Source organism: Tachypleus tridentatus, chromosome 10 (assembly GCF_004210375.1).
Source record: "Tachypleus tridentatus isolate NWPU-2018 chromosome 10, ASM421037v1, whole genome shotgun sequence".
Classification (NCBI taxonomy): domain Eukaryota; kingdom Metazoa; phylum Arthropoda; class Merostomata; order Xiphosura; family Limulidae; genus Tachypleus; species Tachypleus tridentatus.
Genome location: NC_134834.1, coordinates 87,433,159 through 87,459,669, shown reverse-complemented (window position 1 = coordinate 87,459,669; position 26,511 = coordinate 87,433,159). Strand labels below are relative to the sequence as shown.

At 34.1% G+C, this 26,511-nt stretch overlaps 1 protein-coding gene across 1 annotated transcript in view; it reads right to left on the bottom strand.

The window, feature by feature from the left end:
- Positions 1-23,922, bottom strand: part of LOC143229812 (transmembrane protein 151B-like) — a 49,888-nt gene extending 25,966 nt beyond the window's left edge. Inside the window, exon 1 of the mRNA XM_076462609.1 lies at positions 23,552-23,922. Coding sequence (XP_076318724.1) covers positions 23,552-23,581 — 30 coding nt within the window. The 5' untranslated portion in view covers positions 23,582-23,922. The remainder of the gene's footprint in view (positions 1-23,551) is intronic.
- Between the last annotated feature and the right edge of the window lie 2,589 nt (positions 23,923-26,511).

Sequence of the window (26,511 nt, the reverse complement as noted above, 5' to 3'; positions counted from 1 at the left end):
GACTGACCGCTGTCCCAACAGGAGACAGTGAGACAATGACGTATAAGGAAATTGACATCAATGACGATTAGGCCTATATAAAACAGTGGCGTATGTAACGACAAAAATGAAGTTACTGCGAGATGAGTACCTATCCTCAAACCAGTAAGAAACAAAATATCGTTACGCTTCAAGAGCCCAACCTCCTACGTCTCAGCGCTAAGCCTGGGGAATTATAACGCTAAAATCGAGTTGAGTACAGCACAGTTAGCCCACTGTGTTGCTTTCTGTTTATTAACAAAGAAATACATGCCAAGTTGATGAAGCGCTGTTTATTATTTCGAAAATATGAAATGTAATAGACGTTTTTGATTATTTCTGGTTTTAAAAAAATGCTTTTGTTGGTTTATTAGTGCAAAGCTACTAAGTGGAAGATCTGCATTTTGTTAAATACGGGAAGCGAACCCCAGATTGTAACATTGCAAGTTTTTAATCTTCTCATTGGCCCACGGGGAAACTGAAAAATAGTTTGCTATAAAAGCATTCTGCACAAATAACAACATATACTTTTAACTACGGTGATGTTATAGGGGATTACGATAATAACAATGACCATGCGATGAATTAGCAAAACATGAACACGGTTATAGAACCACAGATTATGATAATATCAGGCAGAGATGTAGGGTAATAAACATTACGCATAAAAGTAGTTCTTGGTGAAATATGTGCTTAGAATAATCGTAACTATTTTTTTATAGTATGGTAGCTTTATTTTTAACTTCAACTGCACATTGAGCTAAACAACTAGACATAACGATCTTTTATTTAGAACTGCTGACTAGAAAGAGGTCAACCAATTAGCAGGACCACCACCTACACAACCGAATAACGGAACTAAATATCACAGCTATAATATATCAGAGTTTAGAGTGCAGAGTACACTCAGTAGCATAAGGGGGCTTGAACTTTGGATCTTGCAATCCGACTGCTGGCACGCGACTAAGTGAGCCACGCTCGGCTCCACCCTTGCGTTATTGAAGAGGATTTATGGCAAAGAGTAAACATTCTGCACTATAATATGTGTAACCAATATGACAAAATAGTATGTATATTGTTTTTATAAAATATATTTTGGGAGATACTTCAACGTTAGAAAAATATTGGTTCAAAACAACGAGGGTAAAACAAACAAGTGATGAGACACATTTGAAAAGCTAGACTTCAGGGATTCTTAACTCTCAGTATTGGAGGGGTATGCGCAGATAACCTATTTTCCAATATTACGCAGACTTTTTAAAACGGCCCGGCATGGCCAGGTGGATAAGACACTCGACTCGTAAACCTAGGGTCGTGGGTTCGAATCCCCCGTCATACTGAACATACTCGCCCTTTTGCCGTGAGGGCGTTGTAATGTTACGATTAATCCCACAATTCGTTGTAAAAGAATAGCCCAAGAGTTGGCAATGGGTGGTGATGACTAACTCCCTTCCCTCTAGTCTTACACTGCTTAATTAAGGATGGCTAGCGCAGAAAGCTCTCGAGTAGCTTTGCGCAAAATTAAAAAAATAAACAAAACAAACGTCTGACTTTACGTACATTTTTCAGTTTATATACTGACAGAATATTTTTGAAGAATCCAGTTTTACGCACCCCAACTTCCATGGATTCAGTTTGATCTTTATTTTAGAATATTTTTACGAGCACCGTTTTATTGACAACAATTTCATGTATTCAGTCTGGTGTTTAATTTAGAGCATTTTGTAGAGTCCAGTTTTACTCACTACTTTCATAGATTCAGTCCCATATTTAGTTTGGAATATTTTGAAGATTTCAGTTTTTGTGACAACGATTTTTATCAAACTTTAGCCCAATATTTCATTTAGAATACTTTGAATAATTCATTTTTACCAATCATAACTTCTATGGACTCAGTATGATGTTTAGTTTTTGCACTATTCATACACAACGTAGTGAGAACGATTGACGCATCACGCGGCGGATAGGTATTTTTTCATAAACAGCTTTTATTTGTTATTTGTATTGTCACGTATTTATTTCCAAGTTATTATGTTATGTATGTTAATGTATTATGATTACCAATAACCAAAAATTTTGATTTAGAAATTAATTAAATGCCGATATGTATAAAATTCATGATATTTACCAACAATATTAACACACATAATTTTCTTTCTCAACACAAATATACTTTAATATACAAAAGAAATACAATTTATAATAACGGTTATAACAAATAGTTACTTAGAAAATTGGTTTATATAAAAAATACAAATTCAGAAACAATATCAAGTATTCTATCTGGTCTGGAGCTGAATATTTTATCAACAGTCCGGGCCCACGACGAGTGAATTAATTTTTTGTTGATGCACAAATACACTTCACTTGAATGCTACTTATCTATATTCTTGTTAGGCCTAATGCGGTTCACAAGTTTACTTTTCAGTTCAAGTTGGTGGAAATTTTGACATATAGTTGCTTATATTTGTAACCTTTTTTTACATAAACCAATAAAACTGCAAAATGAAAACATATTTAAAAAAAAGATGCCTGAATGTATAGCTTCTATTTTCTCTGTTCTTAAGCAGAAAAAATCAATTTTCTAGTCGAAATGTGACTCTAACTGTCTCGAATACAGATACTAAAACAAAAGCACAAATGTTCATATTTTGCAATTTATCAAAATATATCTTTATTCACAATCCACGGAAAATTATAATTCATCCATTTATATAAAATTTAGGTTGATATAATGGTTTACTAGTTCTACTCTCTTTTTGTTGTTGTTTTTTGCCGCCGTCTAATGTTTCCGGAAGATTGCCAAGAAATTTTTACCTAATTAGGAACATTGTTTTGTGCTTAGAAATTAACAATGCATCACTGTTTTGTATTTGTAATCATTACTTCACAGAACCTTACGTATTTAGTGTAACTCTAAATTTGGTTTTCGATCCCTTTACAGTCATAGTATAGGTACCTCATTATGCAGATTTGGGCCTCACAACAAAACAAAACAAAAGTATGGAAAATAATATTGATGTGTGTGTGTCTGTTTTCTTATACCAAAGTCACATTAGGCTATCTGCTGTGTCCACCGAGAGGAATCGAACATATGATTTTAGCGTTAAATCCGTAGACTTACCGCTTTACCAGTAGGGGACAATAATATTGATAACCTAGAATTGTTCACACAGTCTTTTAGAAAGGAATATGCTTTATTAAAAATAAATAAATAAATTGTATTCCAAGTCCTAATAAATTACCAATATTTTATAGCAAGATGTCTACTACTTTCACTTTTGTACGAGCTACACCAACTTATTCACAGACGTTGTTGCAATGTTATATGTGAGTGTGTATATATTTGTGCGTATGTGCATATATCTAGTGGTGTGGAGATTTATTAGAATACTTCAATGGTTTTTATGTTCGAGCTTTACACGCAAAACGTGTTTTTTGTTAAACGCAAAGCTACGCAATGGGTTACAAAAGAGCCACTGGGGGGTACACACCGAATAGTAATAGAATTGTTACAGAAATTAACCTGTAGTTATTGTAAATCAACATTACAGGAAACTGTTACAAAATTAGTATGCAAATAATGTCTTGAGGTTTCTTTATTAACACATCTGATGTGTTAACCTTTAGCATCACTGTGATTATATATTTTCTCAAGTCTCTTAAGTAGTTTAATTTTTCAAGTTTGAAATATCTTTCGTAGAGAATTTTAACAGATAAATTAAGAACTTTACAAGTTTTTCATCACGTTTAATTCATGTTCAATGGGTTTTGAAAAAGCTACTCTGTGTGAGATGACTTGATAAACATGAACGAGCATTTGTAGATTATAGCAAATATACTTGAAAAACATGAACATGTCTAGCCTATAGCAAGTGTACTCGATAAACATGAACGAAGCTGTACAGACTCTAGCAAATGTACTCAATAAACATGAATGAAGATGTCTAAACTATAGCAAATGTACTCAATAAACATGAATGAAGATGTCTAGACTATAATAAGTGTACTTAATAAACATAAACGAAGATAAACAAGAACAAACATGTCTAGACTGTAGTATGTGTACTTGACAAACATGAACAGAGATGTCTAGACTATAGCAAGTGTTGTCATGAAGTTCCGATTAGTTTTCTCTATGCTAAACACACACATACATTAGTTTCTAAAGTAAAATCTATAGAAATTGGAATTTTTTATTTCTCTTCGTTACTATGCTTGTTTGAAAACAAAAGATACATTTGAATGTATTTACAAACGTGGTTAAATTGTCACTAATTAACTAGTGCGTCATTAGATGAATGTCACGTGGCTGCAGTTATCCTATATCAGGACAGAAGTCAAGCAGTTCCAAAGCGTGAAATAATATAAGGTAGCAAATAACATTAAACAATGGTTACACAACATTTTGAACGAACTTAAAATAGCTTATAATTGCTACCGATATTTTCAATATAAAACATAAGTTAAATGTGTAATTCACAGACTATAGACGTTCAGACACAGCTAATCGTAACTTAGAGCTACTGATCGAAGGATGAGCAATCACTTACAACCATGTCGTCGAGACTGTCTACGATAGTTAGAACACCCTACAACTGAAAGAACACATATTGAAACTCAAACTTTAAGACTCTCCAGTTCGCAAACTAGCATGCTAATCGCTTGGTCGTGTAATCGCTTACAAGAAAAAACACATTTATATTATTAGAATTGTACGATTAATGATGAGAATGATCACAGCTCTCGTGTTTACACTTCACTAGGCTTTTACCGTGAATGCTGAAATATATTATTCAAGTGGATTTGCTTAATGTACTTATTAGATAATTTGTAACACACAAACATATATTTAATTAAAGCTTTTTCGGTAAACCTGTATCAAAGCAAAACTCGAGTTGATTGTTAGAAAAAAACAACACCGAAAAGATTAGCAAAACTAACAAGCAAGCGTACTGAATGTATCCACTCATGTTCCGGCATATGTGACTATAAATGGAAAACTAATGAATCAATTTAATAATATTTCACTCGAGTACCAGATAATACAGTATGTTTTAAATAATTAGTAATTTTAACGACGTGAAAGAGAAACAAAGAAGCGAAAAAGGAAAATCCTTATACAAAAATCATCTCTAACGAAAATAATATTTATTAATTGTAAAAACAAAGCGTATTTAAATACAAATTATAACATTTAATATATTAAGCCACTAACTAATAGTACCATCTTTATTGAGTTAAATATACAAATAGTCAAGTAAATCTTATATTCACTATATAATGTTCCAAACTTAACTACCCTCTGGTGTCTCAGTTTTAGTCTTAGGGCTTTTCACGCAAAAATCTGGATTCGATACCCGCAGTGGACAAAGCACAGATAGTCCTTCGCATAACTTTGTGCTTTAGAAACAAACTTAAACGTTTTAATGAGCTCATTACTTTTACATGTAATCTGAGAGTTGTGGGTTGGGGTCCCCGTCACACCAATCATATTAGTCCTTTCAGTCCTGGAGCATTATATAGTGAGGGTCAATCCCACTATTCGCTGGAAGAAGAGTAACAACCCAAGATTTGAAGCTGGTGATATTAGCCTTCCTTCTAGTATAACAGTGGTGAATTAGGGATGGCTAGCGCAGATAGCCCCTATGTAGCTTTGCACGAAAAGTCAGCACAAAGAAACAAATTATTTTACATCATTAGGAACAGCATTTTTTATCTCTACAAAGTTAGAGAACATTAATTTGTTGGTTTTTAATTATTTTCTCGTGACAATGTTCTTGTTATTTTAAAAATGAAATTGGTTGAAGACTGAATACATTAATTAATTTATTCTTTATCATAGACATGACATTACATACAAAATAATAATTTGTTTCATAAATATTTAATTGTTTGTTTTTCTGAAATAAGTGATTCATTAATCTTAAATTTAATACTATAAATCTTATTTGTAGAAGCAACAAAAGAGTTATATTGCATTTTGATAAGCGTCCCCAACAACTATTAACATATATTAAATGTGGATAAATAGAACTGTAATATACAGATATCAAACATTTGCTACTAACTACTATTTTCTAAATTGTATATCATATACATATGTATATATATTATACACAAAGTTAATTTAGTATCAATTGTAACATCCAAAACCTTTGCCGATTAATGTCCGCTGCCCTTGACACACAAATAACTGTTGTTTTTTGGAAACCTACTTGATTTTTTTTCCCCGACAGATGTCACTGGAACTCAAAACAAGCAATGACAACTGGAAATTTCTACTCCGAAATGAATGCCTGTTATAATATAATTTAGCTCATGCGTGAACAACAACTGGCGAAAGTAGTTTCTACTCAATAAACTTTTCTTAGTCAATTCGAAGTGAATGTTATCTCAAGTTCAGTCGGGCAAATACTAAAGAAATGTATATTTTGTGAAATGTAATAATTCCAGTTAGTGTTAGTGTAATTTATGCACACACAAGTTTATTACATCTTGTTCCTAAAGGAGAGCCTAGCATGACCAGGCGGTTAGAGTGCTGGACTCACTATCTACGGGTCGAGGGTTAATCCCGGTTACACCATACATGATCTCCCTTTCAGCCGTTGGGGCGTTATATTGTGGCGGTCAATCCCATTATTCATTGGTAAAAGAGTAACCCAACAGTTGGCGGTGGGTACTGATAACTAGATGCCTTCCGTCTAGTGTTTCGCTGCTAAATTAAGAACTTTCACACAAACCAAGCCTGAAATAGGAGCGAGTTAGCCATGTGATAGAGCTTATAATTTCAGAAATACCAAGTTAGGTTTCGAATACGAATGATACGACAAGATATCTCCCATGCTTCCAACTCTGGAGGTATTATAAATGTGGCAGACACTTATTAATGTTGATAGCAGAATGCCTAATTAGTGGCATGATGATAATGACTAGTTCCACGACGAAACATCTTTCATTATGGCCTAGACATAAAATCTTCCCCATAAAATAACTGATGTAACAATTGTACACGTTGTTTTACAATGTTTCCAATAAAGAAAATATTAAACCTGCTATTAAAACATATATTTTACAAATATTTTTGAATAGGTTAATTGAAAATTTCAAAACATTTGTAATTTTATACACTTAGAAACATTTCATTCAGTTATAATGAAAAACTTTTACTGTCATAATAAACAGCAGATTTGTCTATGACTGATAATAATGCGATAATGTTTTGTCTCCTACGTTTTATCAAAATAACGATGTGGTTGTATAGTCACATTAGATGTTTGCATATTCACTGAAAATAACTGTGATATATAATGTATACCAGACGGGAAAACATTCTGGCGTCTATAAACAATTGCGTTTTTCAAATACTGTTCACAAAAAATCACGCTTAAGTGGTTCTTTCATTTATTACTTTTATAATAGGCCCGGCATGGCCAAGCATGGTTAAGGCGTGCGACTCGTAATCCGAGGGTCGCGGTTTCGCATCCCCGTGGCGCCAAACATGCTCGCCCTTTCAGCCGTGGGGGCGTTATAATGTGACGGTCAATCCCACTATTCGTTGGTAAGAGAGTAGCCCAAGAGTTAGCGGTGGGTGGTGATGACTAGTTTCCTTACACTGCTAAATTAGGGACAGCTAGCACAGATAACCCTCGAGTAGCTTTGTGCGAAATTCAAAAACAAACAAACAATACTTCTATAATTTTCCTGGTGTGTTTTAATCATTTTTAGCTATCTCGTAGCCAGATTAGACACATATTGATGAAATTATGTCCAAACACTTTTAGAGAATGTTTGACAAAATTAGTAAACAGCCGAGAAGATGTGCCATAATAATAATAATAAAAACTGAATATTTTTGTGGAAAACTTTTAATGTGAGGCCTGTGAGGATATTGGCAATATAAATCTTCACACTCACGTAGAAAATCGTTTCCTGGACATATATTTCAATTCAACATACACATTATATCATACACTTTAAAATCCAGCACGTTATAATGCCTCGTTATTAACAAAAATAAAATTTATTAAGGCAACGAGTTACTTAAATAACGCATTACCCCACCTCTTTTGACGGAGTGTTGAACTTTAAAATATGTGTGTACCATATAAATTGTGAGAAATGTTCTGTGTCATGGTGTGAGTTAAATGCGTTAGCACTGCTTTAGATGTGGAGCGCGTAATTAACGTGATATATAGCGCAGCTATTGCAATTTGCATAGCATTTTGCAGGTGCAGCTGCGGATATCGACAGCACTGTTCTCAGTAGAGTTTCTTCTTTTCCTTTAATCAGAGACAAATAAAGTCTATCAAACAAAAACAGTTATATCTCACTTTTACTTAAACAGTACATTTCAGTATAAAGTTATTTCTTTTTTGAATACTGATTAAGCGGAAACATGCACAGACCAATCAGAATGTGAAGTAAATTATATCAAAATTTACTTAACGGACGTGCAGTGTTTCCAGGAAGTACCAGTAGAACAAACGCTGAGCTGGTTACGTTTAATCAATAAAGAAACTTACCAAGGAAAGTTCCAGCTGCATCTACAAGTTATTTGTTCGTATGTTTGTTTTTGAATTTCGCGCAAAGCTACACGAGGGCTATCTGTGCTAGCCGTCTCTAATTTAGCAGAGTAAGACTAGAGGGAGGATATCTAATCACCACCACCCACCGCCAGCTCTTGGGCTACTCTTTTACCAACGAATAGTAGGATTGACCGTTATATTATAACGCCCCCACGGCTGAAAGGGCGAGCATTTTTGGTGCATCTACAACTAACAGGAGTAAATATTAAGTTTGCCATGTCCGTCATTATTGTTCTTTTCACTTTTTTTTACATAGACACGCTTGAACATCGAAGTTCAATACCTGCAGAACCGAGCAGTGAGAGAAAGGTATTGACAGAGATCGAACCTTCTTAGACAATGACAATGTAAAAGATTAAAATGCGAATACTTAAACACTTTCTGTATAACACAATGTGTTAATTTGTATTCATTTTATTATTCTAAATTATAATTACTGTTTGTAAAAGTATGGTCATAGAATTCAAAACCCGACTTCTGATCACAGTAACTAACTATTTGCTGCTTTTCATATTGTTTTGTTAGTCTATAATGTCCACCACGGGGATAGCGATAAGACTACGAATTTACAACGCTAAAACCAGGGGTTCGATTCCTCTCGATGGACACAGCAGATAGTCTGGTGTGATTTTGCTATAAAAAAACACAAACACATAAGAGTGGTTCAAATCTCTTTTAATATTACGTACTTCCTGTCAGATCTTTTGAATCAGTGACGTTTTCCTGAGGCATTTAACGCATTTATAGTGATTTATACGAACAAAAAAATAGTAGACCTTAAGAAATAATTAACTGGTGAGTCAACAAATACGCCAACAATTAGTGCTGACTTGTGGATATGTTAGGAGCTCAGAAAGACTGCCCTCCAGTTTGGGAGAATGGACTTTATTTTATTTTAACTAACCAAAGGTTAGAAAATACTCGTTTAAAAAAACAGTTAACGGAAATACTAGGAAGAAATTTTTCATATACATAAATACGTTTAATAGACGAAAATGGCTACAATCAGTACAAGTTAAATAGATAATACGAGACATGTTTGAAAGAAATTTTCGTTGAAACAAAGTTATGAATTCAGTGATATGAATATTATGGATACATGCCACTATTTTTATTCGTATATAACCAAATCGTGACGGTTCGGTTGGCATAAGAGCTAGGCTGGGGTCTGAACGAAGCAAATTCTAAACATTATACGTCTCAAACTTATTCTGGATATTATATGCTATTACACGTTCAAAATAGATAACCGTCTGGTCAGTACAATTTTGTACAATGTTGCACTATGGTGAAGCATTAATGATTTCTTTTGCTAGTACTGGTGTGGACAAACGAATAAACTGATATTCCTACCATGAAACTAGTCCCCCCCCTTTCTTTTCACTCTCACACACACTGATTTTAAAGTTTATATCACATTCGTATCTATGATATCTTTCAGATTACTGTAAAATCTAGACTTGTCCATTGAAGTGAACGGTAGATTCATCCCTCCACAACATGTATTTCTACTGTTCGCCGCTAGAGTCAACATTTTGGATTCGTAGCTGTGACGACACTCATGAAGTGCAGTGGTTCTTCTATAAAATACAACAGTAGAAAACTTCTGAAACGCTATGTTTGTACCGGTTTATAGTCCTTTATGTCTCAGTACTGACTGGAATATACAATTCCAAATGTGCAGATAATGTTTTACATTTCGTTGGAAAGTTTGCACAGACCAAATATTCATAATATTGGGGCAGCTTGGATATCATAAGCCATTAGAACATTCCGTTTTGTTTTGGTTTCCTGAAATATGATAGTATTTGAACTTGAGCACATGTTGTTGCTGAAGAAATAAACTATAGTAAGAAAAGTGGAAATTCTTTTCTATTTTTATCATGAGAGGACAATAAATCTTCATAGTTTCTTTTATTGTTCTCTGTTACAGCGCCAGCTACGGAATGATACCACAGTTACAAGAATTGATGTCCTCTTAAAACTGACAGCAAAACTGCTCAGTGAAAGGTACTTTTTTAGCCTTCTTGTTACGAACAAGATGTGATGTGATGTGACATTAAAAACTATGAAATTAAACGTGAGCCGTCTACGAAATCAATTTGTTTAAATGAAGAAAGATATTTCAAAATTGTTTTCATTTGTAAATTAAGAGAAGTTTTAAATTTCTACATATTTTAATAAATTCATTATTTTACAAAATAAGTTGTCTTTAAGAAGTACAGATAATAGTCTTCTCACTTCAGGTGATCGTTCCTGCTGAAAACAATTACAAACTACTGTGAGCTGTATTGACTGTTACATTTATGTTTCCTTCACTGTCGAAAGGTTCATTTAATAAAGTTTTAATTTCTGAGTTTTCACAGTTTAAACTCTTAATTGGTTTGTTTGTTTTGAATTTCGCGTAAAGCTACTCGAGCGCTATCCGCACCAGCCGTCCATAATTTAGCACTGTAAGACTAGAGGGAAGGCAGTTAGTCATCACTACCCACCACCAACTCTTGGGCTACTCTTTTAGCAACGCATAGGGGGATTGACCATCGATTATAACACCCCACGGCTGAAGTACGAGCATGTTTGATGCGATGGGGATACGAACCCGCGTCCCTCTAGTGCCTTATCCACTTGGCCATGCCGGGTCGAGAAGTTACGAAACAAAATGTGAAGGAAAATATTACCTTGAAATGCATAGAATAATTTTAACGAATTTTTTTAACCCGATTGACAGTCCAAAATTTGGGATAGATGGGGTGTTTGTGTGTTTTTTTATATTACAGCCACATTGGGCTATCTGTTGAATCCAGAGGAGGGGAATTGAGCTCCTGATTTTAGCGTTGTAAATCTGTAGACTTACCGCTGTACCAGCGAGAGACGAAACATATTGGGAAGTACATTAAGGTGATTAATTTATCAACAAAAATTGTAGCGTTTTCGAATAACGTTTCTCTTAGATATGTATCGATTTTACAACGAACCAAAATTTGCGTGAAAATGTTAAGTTTGTTAGATATCTGACCTTAAAATATTAACTTATCACAAACAAAAGTAAATAAATTCGTTTCCCATTTAGAAAGTCTGACTTTGATTTACTAGTTTTAATTGTTTATTTCATTTGCAGTCCGAGCTCTAAGAATACTTTGATTAAAAACAACAGTAAAAGAAGTATTGTTTCGCGTTGTTACAAATGAACTCAAGGATATGGGGAAGAGCGGAAAACGATTAATTCAAGAACGTTTTTATAATTTTAAATCTTCAGTCAACAAATTTGCGGAAAGATTTCAAAAGCGCAGCACGAAACGCTAAGATCTGAGCGTTTTGTCACCAAGAGGGTTTCCTTGACATGATCGATTTGATGCTTGGTGTGAAATCGTTCTTCGTGTTACAAGCTGGGTATAGTAAGTAATAAACACAAAGCGTATATTCCCACCATTAAACGCTAGAGGGAAAACGTTGATTTCTACCTTTCTCTTCATTTTATTTTAGGAATGATAAACACGAGAAACCAATTTTACTGGTTATATCTCATACTTTATACATATATATATATACACACACACAAACACATTCATCGTAAAGTGATTGGATAGAACACTTTTATGAACTGAAGAATTTATGGATATGTAGTCAATAATGGAGGAAAGTTCTCTTTTATATATATGTGTGTGTGTTTGGATATTTTACTTTTATTTATGGTTCATGTCGGGCAGACATGTAGAAAATCGTGGAACAAATGCTCTCTAATGTGAAAAAACAAAGTCATCTCTTCGTTTTGGACTAAACACTATTATTTGTATCAGAAACACTGTGATTTGTATCAGAAATATTTCTTTTAAACTTGCTGCTGAATTGTGAGTGCTGGTAGATCTCGATAGCTTACCAGAAATTGAAACGAGTGAAATCAACAAACCATTAATTGAAGTAAATATTGGTTTTATAAGTTTATCTTTTAGCTGGTACCTAAGAAGGTAATACATATACAGTCATGTGAAAAAGTTAGGACACCCTATGAAAGCCTGTGTATTTTTGTAACATTTTTGGATATATAGATAATTAATCTCAATTTTAACAATACTGAGAGATTATAGGAATATAACTAAACAATTAAAACTGAAGAAAAGACTTTTCAAGATCTTCTGTAAATGTCATGCTACAAAAATGCATATTCGAATTTTGTCCAAGCCATTAGGCCTTTGTTGGTTAAAATCTACCTATACATGCACACATACAAAGGTGCATTAGGATAACGTTAATATTGCAATTAATCTTATTAATTACTATTGGTATTTCTTATGTATTTTACTTAGAAAATGAGTGACGTCACCCAAAGTTTTGGACCAATCATTTACACTGAACGTTGCAACAGATAAATATATAAAACAATCCATCATGATGTAACATACGGACATCACCGTTAATGTACATATAAATAAAATCAAGACAGCAATTTAAAAGTTAAACAGTCCTTCAGGTGCTTTAGAACCTAAATAATCTTAGCAACAAGTCTACAACAAACACGTTATATGTGGTCTACAGATTACTGTTTATTTCTAACAATCCATCTAACATATTTTACCATTTTGTTTATATGCCACACAGTGACGTGATGTTCGTTTCAGGAACTTAATTGTTTGGGATGAGCTTCCAGCCATCCTATTAAACGAATACGTTAGTGGGAAAAACTTATTTTTCGGACTAGTTGTTTTTTTTTTCTGTTTGTAATGCTATAGATATTCATAAGTCACTTAAAGGCATTACGTCTGACTTTAGGCCCGGCATGACCAGGTGGTTAGAGCATTCGACTCGTAATCTGAGAGACGCGGGTTCGAATTCCCGTCGCACCAAACATGCTCGCCCTTTCAGCCGTGGGGGCGTTATAATGTGACGGTCAATCCCATTCTTCGTTGATAAAAGATTACCCCAAGAGTTGGCGGTGGGTGGTAATGAGTAACTACCTTCCCTCTTGTCTTACACTGCTAAATTAGGGACGGCTAGCACAAATAGCCCTTGTGTAGCTTTGGGCGAAATTAAAAAACAAACAAACTTTAAAAGTGTTGGTAAATTCTACATCCTTTGTCTTTCAAAAGTTTGTTTTGTTAAATGTTATTGATATTTGCACTTTCTTCTATTGAAATGCAAATTAAAGATTTTTTTCTGTGAAAAGGAAGGAAATGAAAAGTATTTTTAAATTGAAAAAAAAACTCGTCACTTCGTGAGACGTGGTTTTAATCTCTGGAGCATGTCATTTTCCTAACTCACTCCTTTTAATATACTATCGCTTGTAAAATAAATAACAAAGCATTCACATTTTTCTTAAAGTTTTGTCAAAGCAATTACGATATTTTATCACATCATAAATAGGTCCACTCTTCCAAATATCTATTCACTTAAATACTTTCCTATAAATTCAAACACTTGGTACTAAGTTGTTAAAGTAATTAGAACAAATTTAAAGCATTTCGGGCTGTAGTTACTCAGAAAACGTTACACACAAAGATAAAAACTCAATCCAATGTAATCCTGACAATGAAATCGAAACCTCCCTGATACATCGTATCACTCATCGACAAAGAAAGCTACAGCCCTAACAATAGGATGAATACAAGAAGAGACTAAGGAAAAATTACCTCCAACTAAAGATACCTCCAACAGAAGCTTCACTTCAGATCAATAATGGCTTATTTTGTTTTTTCACGAAAAAGAAATCCATTTCAGCACATTCAAGCAAACACGATTCAGCGAGAATGGTTTGATAGCAGTTATAATCCCGACAAATGACAGTTGGCTAGCCTTCCTGTCACTAAACAATAAAACAACTGTGATGTTTCCATTTGGCGTGGAGAAATGTTCGCTTCTTTTGTATGAAAAACATATATATATTTCTGCTTCTTTTTCCAAGGCTATAAATTAATTATACTAAGCGATATGCAAAACGGACATTTACAACGTTTGGAATCATCTTGTGAAACTGCGATGTAGAATTCCAATAATTTTACTAAAAACGTATACTATCAAAATATCTACTTTATTTATTTATATATTATTCTTAATGAAGTATTTATCTCTAATTGTAGTGTAGTCTTGATTCAGTACAGTTGATAATGACGCTGTTTCATTAAAAAAAAAAAAAAGGGCCCAGCATGGCCTAGCGCGTTAAGGCGTGCGCTTCGTAATCTGAGGGTCGCGGGTTCGCGCCCGAGTCGCGCCAAACATGCTCGCCCTCCCAGCCGTGAGGGCGTTATATAGTCACGGTCAATCCCACTATTCGTTGGTAAAAGAGTAGCCCAAGAGTTAGCGGTGGGTGGTGATGACTAGCTGCTTTCCCTCTAGTCTTACACTGCTAAATTAGGGACGGCTAGCACAGATAGCCCTCGAGTAGCTTTGTGCGAAATTCCAAAACAAACAAACAAATTCATTAAAAAAAAACTTGGAAATGAGTGCCGAAAAGAGAAAGAGAGACTTTGTCATTTAGTTTTCTAAATAAATGAGACACAAATAGATTATAAATACGTCGACGTAAATAGAGCGTTGAGTAATGACAAATATCTTAGAATCACCAGGACAGAAAATTAAAGGAAGTAATAATTACCAGCGAGTGTAATTTTAATATCCTTCACGCCTGACTTCTTGTTTTAATGTGTAAGGCTAGAGCTAGCATAAATGAAAGCAATCAGAACCGATGTACAGTCTTGTTGTAAACAATTAAATTGGAAACTATATTTACTGTTTATGTCTGCGACTGGTGTAACTGTCCATGTATTAGCTTGAAATTAATAAACTCTAAAATAAGTTAACTATTTTAACAGTAAGTATACGGAGAGTTAATTTTACATTATATGAAAGGTCTGTAGGTAGTAATGTAGTGACGTGTCACACAGATACGAGCCGTGGCATCACAGGAGACATGTTTCGCACCTAACGTTCATTAACCTCTCTCTCACCCTGGTGAAGATCCCTTTTTCCCTATATTGTCTTGTTATCGCAAAAAAACAACAACAACATAGAACTCACTACCTATTGTAAATATAAATATTAACATCTTAACAACTCAAGAAAAGGTGTTACTGTGTCTTAAGAAAATCCAGAACAGTCTCCAGAATGCCTTGAAAAAAAATACACGTTTGACTTATCATTTGCTGTCTAGTGTTTAAAAGAACTCCCAGAATTATCACCTGAATATTTTTAGAAATCCTACACATCTTACTGCTAGCTTGGAATGTAGAAAAAATATATATCATTTACTGCTGTTTTTACTTGTCATGAAAAAAAAAAACAGAATTGATTATTGATTGTTATCTTGCTTGCTAAGAAAATGCAGTTTTGATTACTTACTGCTATTGTAGTACTGGTTCTTATTTTGGGATACTAGTGAAATTGAGAACTTGATAAGGGTTGTTTGCAAACAAAAACATGTTAGTGAGTGTTAACTTGGCATCATAATGATATACAGGAATTATTACTGACAAAAATGACTACTGAGTGCCATCGTAACGTCCTAAGAAAATTCTGAACTGGATACTTAATGCTTACTCTGCAAGTAAACTCTAAACTAGCTTTTCACTGATAACTTAGAGCTATATACCGAACCTTGTTTTAAAATGCTAATAAAATTCAGAACAGGCTTATGGTAGTTAGACCAAACTCTAAGATACAATTTTAAAAAATATACTTTGGCATGATCAAAACAACAGTAAACTAGCTTCAGATTATTGTCTTAGTATCTTAAGATAATCACCAAAAAATACATTTCTTTATTTGACCTCGTAAAAAATAATAATAGTAGGTTTTTATTGTTGTTATGATATTTTCGAAAAAGGTACTAGTTATTTATTATTTTCTTTGTATCTTTCATAAAACTCAATAATGGCCTCTAAGTATATTGCTTTGGTATCTTACAATAATTAATAAAAGGATATCTATTGTTCGCGACAATCTATAAAATGATACTTATTGCTTGCTTGGAAATATTAGGAAAACGTACACTGACCACTGGTTTTTTATTGTACTCTTAAAGAAAAACCAACATTGGTTATTAACTGTTATGTTGTTTAACTATAAAATCATTTCTGACTTTGACTAACTAGTAACTATACATAATGAAAAATAAACTTCATTCTCGTCTACCAATTATAAATTACCTTGTAGAGCTGAGAACATTCTACATTTCCAGGTAATATTTTAAAATTTATCACAGAAGAAATAGCTGCTCTTTCAGTTTGAAGATTGTGCTTAGTTATTGTGAGTGATAAAGTTTTGTCTTTCTCTTCTAACGTTTATTGATAGTTTTCTGTGGGGCTATCTGTGCTCTGCCCACTACGGATATCAGTAATCGGTTTCCAGCGTTGTAAGTTCGCAGATATGCCGCTGAGCCACTGATAGACCAGAATAAAAAATCGTAACTCTATTAGTATTGACATCCAACTAGAAAACTGACAAGAAGATAACAGTATGAAAATCACGTTTTAGATTAATAATCACTCGTTTTATACTTCCTATTTAGTTAAGGCCCGGTAAGCCCAGGTGGGCTTAGGTGTTCGACTCGTAATCTGAGGGTCGAGGGTTCGAATCCCCGTCGCACCAAATATGCTTGCCATTTCAGCCGTGGGGGCGTTATTATGTGACTGTCAATCCCACTATTCATTGGTATAAGAGTAGCACAAAAGCTGGCGGTGAGTGGTGATGACTAGATACCTTCCCTCTAGTCTTACACTACTAAATTAGGGACGGCTAGCGCAGATAGCCCTTGTGTAGTTTTATGCGAAATTAAAAAAAAAAAATCCTTTTCCATTTCAGGAATTATTTTTTCTAGCACACTCCCAAAAACTTTAAAGGAGGATACATATACTTCAATCAGTTAGGTCAGTTACGTATCGTCTCTATTTAAAACGGTTCAGAAAGTAAATTTAAGATAAATCTGAAAGATCCGTGAAATCAGTGTTTTATTCAATAGAATAGTTTTTGAATACAATTCCAAAACATTTACGAGTATATCAAACTTTAAACTTATGACTCTTTTTGAAAATAAGTCTTCGCTTTATTGTAATGAAATAAGGCACGCTAACTTTTTATGTCATTTTATAGGTTCTATAATCAGAGTTCACCCAGTATCTGCTTATGTGAAATTTATAAAAAACCGTTAGCCAAATGTAATATTTCTAAGCGTTCTGATTTTCTAATTCGAAAGTAGCGAAGTGAAAAACCTTATTTTGGAACCTTAGTGTTGCTATCGTCTTGTACACAAAGATAGTAATCAAAACGTGGGTTGTATTCATATACTTTGCATTGCCTCTCGTGTGTAAATATTCCAAGTGTTCCTTCATATTGTAGTCGCCACCTGTCAGGATCTCAGAAACAATTATTAAAAATTGAAGAAATGTAGAATTAAATGGAGCAGAAGAGCAAATTATCAGAACTTATGTATAGCACGTGTCCGTTGATAAATAGAAGAGACCCCTGAGTTTCATTACGATGTTCTAAAACTTGCTTCTCCCCTAAGATACACGCACATAGCTAACAATATATCAACAAGGGTGACAACATATAAACATAGAAATAAAACTATGAAGTATACGCTGTATGATAATACAAAATCTGTTGTATATGCTCTGTCCACCGCAGCGAATAGAAACCCGGATTTTAATATTGTATGTCAGGAATCTTTCAGCTGGGCCCCTAGAGCTCGTAAATAAGAAAACTGTAATATTAATTTCAACAAATGAAGATTTCTAAGTGAATATATTTAAATTACTAACTTAATATGGTAATAAACAAATAGTTATCTAACATTTTAACATGTTTTATTAACTTAGTGATTTAGCGGAAATTACGAAGACTTATAATGCTCGAAACCAGTGTTCGATACTCGCTGTGGACAGAGGCCGCTTACTTTGTTGGTATATTCTAAATTCATTTTGAACACACTTCATATATAATACAGTATCACTTTTAAATGTAAGAGGTTTAAACTTTCAAAAATCACATTTATTTTATCAAAATTTAGCTTTAATTATTAGTCCATTTAAAGTTCGCTCGTGGTTAACACACGTGAGCTTCAAGGTGACTCAAACAAAATGAATTAGGGGTGTTAGTACTATGTCAAATAGAGATAATCTAAGAAACATATCTGACAGGGGTTTGGTAACTTATATCTTTAAAATTAAGGGCTCAATCCTATGGATGGGTACAATGTGCATAAACCAATGTACAAACTTGTACTTATCAAATAAACAAAAGTCAATAAATATAAGTAATTCATATTTTCACACATAAGACGCCCATAATCATTTTTATGTTTCTTCAGTGCATGATATTTTTCCGAACATGTTAATCATAAAACAAAAATCAGTTATGTCGTCTCAAAATTATGTTATCAGTAGTATAATGACCAGTTCTGTTTCCTTATTCCTATCATCATAAACTTTTAAATAAAGCAAACCCCATCAAAACGAAAACGCGAAAATCGTAAAGTTTTATGAGAATCCTTGATTACGAATTTCCCAAGTAACAATTACAACTTCTACCCTGCATTAATTTACGACACTGAAAGATATTTACATTTCTCTCTCATCAGTTGTTTCCTACTTATTGTCTGCCTATTCATCTATGTATTTTCTTACCTATCTACACATATGCACATGCATCTATTTACTTATACACATAAATAAATGAACGACACACTTAGCTAAAAAAGCAACGCCCATCACACTCACAGAGTATTATTAGCATTTGAAATAACAACTACTTAGAAATTCCTGTTTCTCCGCACTTTTTTCAAGAGATAATGGTATACTATTAGAGGTGTTTGCTTTCATAGTTTTGTAAATACAATTTTGATATATACATCATGATAAAATATGTTTTTTTTTCGTAGTATAAAGAACAAGTTTTTGGGAGTTCTATTGCACAACACACCAAACATGCTCGCCCTTTCAGCCGTGGGGGCGTTATAATGTACGATCAATCCCACTATTTGTTGGTAAAAGAGTAGCCCAAGTGTTGGCGATGGGTGGTGATGACCAGCTGCCTTCTTTCTAGTCTTCCACTGCTAAACTACGTACAGCTAGCGCAGAGAGCCCTCGTGTAGCTTTGCGCGAAATTAAAACAAACAAACAAACAATCTATTGCACAGAATTAACTTTTAACTTATTTGTCCGACATCCTCCAACGTAGCCATGTAAACTGCTCTATTAAAAATCTGGAGCTGTAAAATAAATTGCTTCGGAAACGAAAGATACCTCAAGATTAGGTTATTACCAGACATTTTGTAGGAACTTTAGAAAACCTTCATTTTATGACCTTTTTTCAACTGTCTTGCTGGACTCTAAAATTCCTTTTTTGTGTGCGCTCGCAGTACCTTAAAATATTTTGATGACATTGAAATTGATTTACGTTTCGTATTTTCCCAGAATTGATTTGCCGTGTCTTTCGACTTACACACATCGATTTTCCAAATAGAAGTGTCCCTTTTGTTTTGGAATTTTACTTGCGGATAGAAATGTTAGTAGGCCTCTTACTTTGCAGTCTGCGTGTTCAAGGACAACAAACTGTTAATCTTTAACGCAGATCTACTGGAATTCATACATTTTCGATATTTAAATTACACTACTGTTACTTGTTGGAAGATGTCCTTTAAGCAATACTGCTACTTGTTGGAAGATGTCCTTTAAGCAATACTGTTACTTGTTGGAAGATGTCCTTTAAGTAATACTGTGACTTGTTGGAAGATGTCCTTTAAGTAATACTGTTACTTGTTGGAAGATGTCCTTTAAGCAATACTGTTACTTGTTGGAAGATGTCCTTTAAGCAATACTGTTACTTGTTGGAAGATGTCCTTTAAGCAATACTGTTACTTGTTGGAAGATGTCCTTTAAGTAATACTGTTACTTGTTGGAAGATATCCTTTAAGCAATACTGTTACTTGTTGGATGATGTCCTTTAAGTAATACTGTTACTTGTTGGAAGATGTCCTTTAAGTAATACTGTTACTTGTTGAAGATGTCCTTTAAGCAATACTGTTACTTGTTGAAGATGTCCTTTAAGCAATACTGTTACTTGTTGGAAGATGTCCTTTAAGCAATACTGTTACTTGTTGGAAGATGTCCTTTAAGCAATACTGTTACTTGTTGGAAGATGTCCTTTAAGTAATACTGTTACTTGTTGGAAGATGTCCTTTAAGCAATACTGTTACTTGTTGGAAGATGTCCTTTAAGTAATACTGTGACTTGTTGGAAGATGTCCTTTAAGTAATACTGTTACTTGTTGGAAGATGTCCTTTAAGCAATACTGTTACTTGTTGGAAGATGTCCTTTAAGCAATACTGTTACTTGTTGGAAGATGTCCTTTAAGCAATACTGTTACTTGTTGGAAGATGTCCTTTAAGTAATACTGTTACTTGTTGGAAGATATCCTTTAAGCAATACTGTTACTTGTTGGATGATGTCCTTTAAGTAATACTGTTACTTGTTGGAAGATGTCCTTTAAGTAATACTGTTACTTGTTGAAGATGTCCTTTAAGCAATACTGTTACTTGTTGGAAGATGTCCTTTAAGCAATACTGTTACTTGTTGGAAGATGTCCTTTAAGCAATACTGTTACTTGTTGGAAGATGTCCTTTAAGCAATACTGTTACTTGTTGGAAGATGTCCTTTAAGTAATACTGTTACTTGTTGGAAGATGTCCTTTAAGCAATACTGTTACTTGTTGGAAGATGTCCTTTAAGCAATACTGTTACTTGTTGGAAGATGTCCTTTAAGCAATACTGTTACTTGTTGGAAGATGTCCTTTAAGCAATACTGTTACTTGTTGGAAGATGTCCTTTAAGCAATACTGTTACTTGTTGGAAGATGTCCTTTAAGCAATACTGTTACTTGTTGGAAGATGTCCTTTAAGCAATACTGTTACTTGTTGGAAGATGTCCTTTAAGCAATACTGTTACTTGTTGGAAGATGTCCTTTAAGTAATACTGTTACTTGTTGGAAGATGTCCTTTAAGCAATACTGTTACTTGTTGGAAGATGTCCTTTAAGCAATACTGTTACTTGTTGGAAGATGTCCTTTAAGCAATACTGTTACTTGTTGGAAGATGTCCTTTAAGCAATACTGTTACTTGTTGGAAGATGTCCTTTAAGCAATACTGTTACTTGTTGGAAGATGTCCTTTAACTTGTTGGAAGATGTCCTTTAAGCAATACTGTTACTTGTTGGAAGATGTCCTTTAAGCAATACTGTTACTTGTTGGAAGATGTCCTTTAAGCAATACTGTTACTTGTTGGAAGATGTCCTTTAAGCAATACTGTTACTTGTTGGAAGATGTCCTTTAAGCAATACTGTTACTTGTTGGAAGATGTCCTTTAAGCAATACTGTTACTTGTTGGAAGATGTCCTTTAAGCAATACTGTTACTTGTTGGAAGATGTCCTTTAAGCAATACTGTTACTTGTTGGAAGATGTCCTTTAAGCAATACTGTTACTTGTTGGAAGATGTCCTTTAAGCAATACTGTTACTTGTTGGAAGATGTCCTTTAAGCAATACTGTTACTTGTTGGAAGATGTCCTTTAAGCAATACTGTTACTTGTTGGAAGATGTCCTTTAAGCAATACTGTACTTGTTGGAAGATGTCCTTTAAGCAATACTGTTACTTGTTGGAAGATGTCCTTTAAGCAATACTGTTACTTGTTGGAAGATGTCCTTTAAGCAATACTGTTACTTGTTGGAAGATGTCCTTTAAGCAATACTGTTACTTGTTGGAAGATGTCCTTTAAGCAATACTGTTACTTGTTGGAAGATGTCCTTTAAGTAATAAAATATTCAACCATCCTAGTTCTTAAACGACCTTTATGAGTTTTCCGTGTCCAGACTTGACCGCCTGATTTTTTTAATCTATAAATAATAAGAATTTTGACCTACAATCTCAATCACTGCACATTTTTGTCTTTCAATAACCAAACAAAGGAAAATAAATTACGCAAGAGAACTTAGTTAACCGTGCTGCCTGGTACGTGGTTTCACAGGTGAAAAGACGGGAAAGAATAATATGGTATCGACCTGGCCAGCACCCGCTGCACCTAGTGTTCTGCTATTGATCGGATGCCGTAGTTTAAACCTCGACAGGAAAATTCTAAGATGCTGATTATATGCAAGCTCAGGTTTGACGATTCGTTATTCGGATCTAAAACCGCTCTTTAAAATGCATCTTTTCTCTGCTTTCACTTGTTTAAGTAAAGAAATATACACAAACATTTCCGCTCCAAAGTAAAAAAGCATATATAGAACTGAAAGACATAGCGACTACTTGTCAACAGACAAACCAAATATAAAACAAAAAATTTCATTGGCGTTTTCGAACATATTTAAATACAAGCAACTGGTAATTTCGAAATTACGCTAAATCAACTGGTGAATACTAGTAAGAATTGGTATATGTATACAACAATAAAATCCGCCAATAAGAAGCAAGTATTATATTGGTGATATTAAATAACTCAAAAAGGGGTTCATTCTAATAAACATTCACGTTCTACACTTGAAAAGAGATGTGGTCCATAAACTGTCACTTTTATATTTTTATTTTAAAAAACCGTTCAATAATCTTCCAGTAGTTGTTTCAAAGTAAGTTTGCTCAAGGAATGTGCTTAAAAACTAGTTTTTACTAGAATTAAATAGAGAAGCAGCAGTTTTAAGCCGTAATACAAGTTTCTTAATGTTAACGTTAGTTGGTTTTCTTTTATTTAACTACTGAAGATATTTTGTTTGTCCAATAACTAACTCCAATCGAAGAAAGAATGTTATGTTCACTTTTGTAAATTTGAAGTACAACTCCGGGAAAACTATCGTGAAGGTCATTAACTGTTTGTACAGTGAAGTCGCCTTTACGGCGGTGAATTGTGGTTACCCCGAGTGATGTGAATCGCGAGCATGGTTACAAAGTATCAATCTAGAAACATAAGCCTACCTCCGAATCCTCCTCTGCCGAAGCACTCATGGTGAGACTGAAACACGTAGTTTTTTCCCGTCAAACAACTAAGGATTGAAGATACTAGGGCGGCTCCCATAGAGAAGATTTCACGATGGTTTTCACACCAACAGCACTTTGGAGGCACTGGCGCCACAATGGCTCTGTTCAAAATGTGAAGAGCAGAAAAACTGACAGTTCGAGCGTCACCATGACAACAATGTCGTAGCTCTCACGAGACCACCACCAAAATGATTAACGAAATCCCGTATAGTAGGTCTATGATACAAGATTGGGTGTTTCATAGGCAATAAAACTTCAACGCGATTGGCTAATATTTGTATTCCAGTGAATGCTTCCCACTTAGTAGAATGAGAGCTGCCTAAAATAATAGTAATATGGAAAAGTGAAATGTCTGTTATGCTAGATACGTCACGTTACAGTTGGCGAGTTTAATGTGGCGCTATCTATGGTTCAGTTAATTAACTAAAATAGAACTTCTTTTAAAATCCAGGTAAATAACTGCACACAACGGCTAAAACAATCAAATTCACTATGGAATGAAACGTTTATTTTCAGTTTATTTCAATTATTTTTAAGAAATTTTACTGTTTTTTTTCAAAATTAAAAAGAAGAATAAACAAATGGTTAGACTGAATCCTGTCACAAATATGCTCACCATTTTAGTAGTGGAGGCGTGATAATGTACCAGTCAATCCTACTATTCATTGGTAAAAGAATAACCAAAGACTTGACAGTGGATGGTATTGTCTAACTGTCTTTCCTCTAATGTATCATTTCAAAAGAGTTAGCTAGCACAGATAGCTTTGCGAGAAATTCAACAAACCAAGAAAACATAGTCTTCTAATATATGGGATGTAAAGACAGTCAGTCATTGAAAATACGTTTGCTACACAAATACACGGTGCCCTTTAAGAGAATACGCCTGTAAAGAGTGCACTCTGTTAATCTTTAAATTGCCGAGTTGTTTTCTAATGTTCACTGTCAGTAAAACCCACATACTGAGTAATTTTTACACTGCTGCAATATTTAGTGTAAAACATTTACAAAAGATTGTGTGAAATGATTCTTTTTCTACATAATTAGTTGGTTGAAAGGCAGTGTTGTTGGTTGAGCTATTTGTTGTTAAGCACAGAGCTGTGCAATTGGCTATTTCTGGTGTGCCAACTGCAGGCATCAAACCCAAAATTTAATGTCCTAACTGCACAAGTTACCACTGAACTACTAGGTTATTCTATTATCAGGATTTTATAATGAGCAGATCGTAGACCCACAATCAGTTTGACACATAAATAGTTCAAGAATCTGTTGAACCAATGGTGAAAATTCTATTGCTTTTCGAGTTATAAGTTTCGAGTTAGATTATTTGTTTATTTCAGAATTTTTGCATATAATCAATTTTAATTCTGAATTGACATACTAAAGGGTTTTGATTTGTTTTGAATTTTTATAAGCTGAAAAATATTATACTATATTTAGTCACTTATTGTTTATTAATATGCCACTCGATTCCATGAAGGAATATGGGGCCGCAATCGCTTGCGGATTCATTAACAGGCTGGTTTTTTAAGTGAGCAGATTGTTAGCCTACTGCACAACCCCCAACCAGGAGGAGAAACCTGAGCCGTCCCTAATTTTGCAGTGTAAGACTAGAGGGAAGACAGCTAGTCATCACCACCCACCGCCAACTTTTAGGCTACTCTTTTACCAACGAATAGTGGAATAACCGTCAAATATAACGCCCCCACGGCTAAAAGGGTGAGCATGTTTGGTGTGACAGGGATTCGAACTCACGACCCTCAGATTACGAGTCGAGTGTCTAAACAATCTGGACATGCTGGGTCTGTATTAAACGGAAAGCAGATAATCAACAGCATTCACCGCCAACTCTAGGGTTAAATTTGATTCTCTGACTGCGCAGTGAGGCTTGATCGTCACTCTTAAAGTACACTCACGATCCCACTTTTAGATTCACAGTCTGAATATGCTAACCACGCCTGGACCACAGTGAAATATTATTTTTGAAAGGAACTTTAATTAATAATAGTTTTATTTAACTTGAAAATAATTAACAGAAATCGATATTATTTTTATAAATTTGCACTCGATTTTGATGGCTTCTCAATCCACTATAGGTTAATAAAATATTGATAGCTGGTTGAAGACGATTACGCATTATTTTTGGCACGTCTTTTTTCCTTCTGTTGTGTTGCAATATGAAACATGTTTTCAGAATTATGATAAAAATCTATACCCTTATATTGTTAGAATATCTAAAATATATACAGTTTATTAAACCGTGTACATTAACCAAGCTGATGTTATGGATAATTTTTATATTTCTCTTTTTACTGCTGCTTCCCAAGTGGGAGTAGGTGTCTGTAATTAGTTGGTGTAAATGTCAACAATAGATAAACATTACACAAACCATTTATTTTAAAATAATATACATTCAAAAGAAGTATGTACATGTGTTTGTTACATTGTGATCAAATCCAGAATTTTAAATAATTTTATCTTTTTGAGCTTCATAACGACATATCTGCCTACTTGTAACACTAGAATCTGAGTTTCGATACTTTTAGTAGGAAGAGTACAGATAGCCCAATGTGTTACTTTGTGCTTAACTTCTAAAAATAAATTATCACTGTTTATTTTTTTTAAGATTTCGCTCTGGTTCTTCATATAAATACGACCACCTATTGAATCTAACAACGTTCGTTTCTAAACCTTACATTTCACAGCTGTAGCTATATAATCAGTGCTGTGCCCAACACGAGTATCGTAACTCGGCTTCTAGCAGTGTGAGTCAGCAGACATACTGCTGTGCTACTGGTTGTAGCTACTCTTTAAGTGCTTACAATAGCATTCATATCGAGCAACTATGTTTCCCATTGATTTTCTAAAGGAAGCTTTCACTTGTTTATACTTTAAACTTG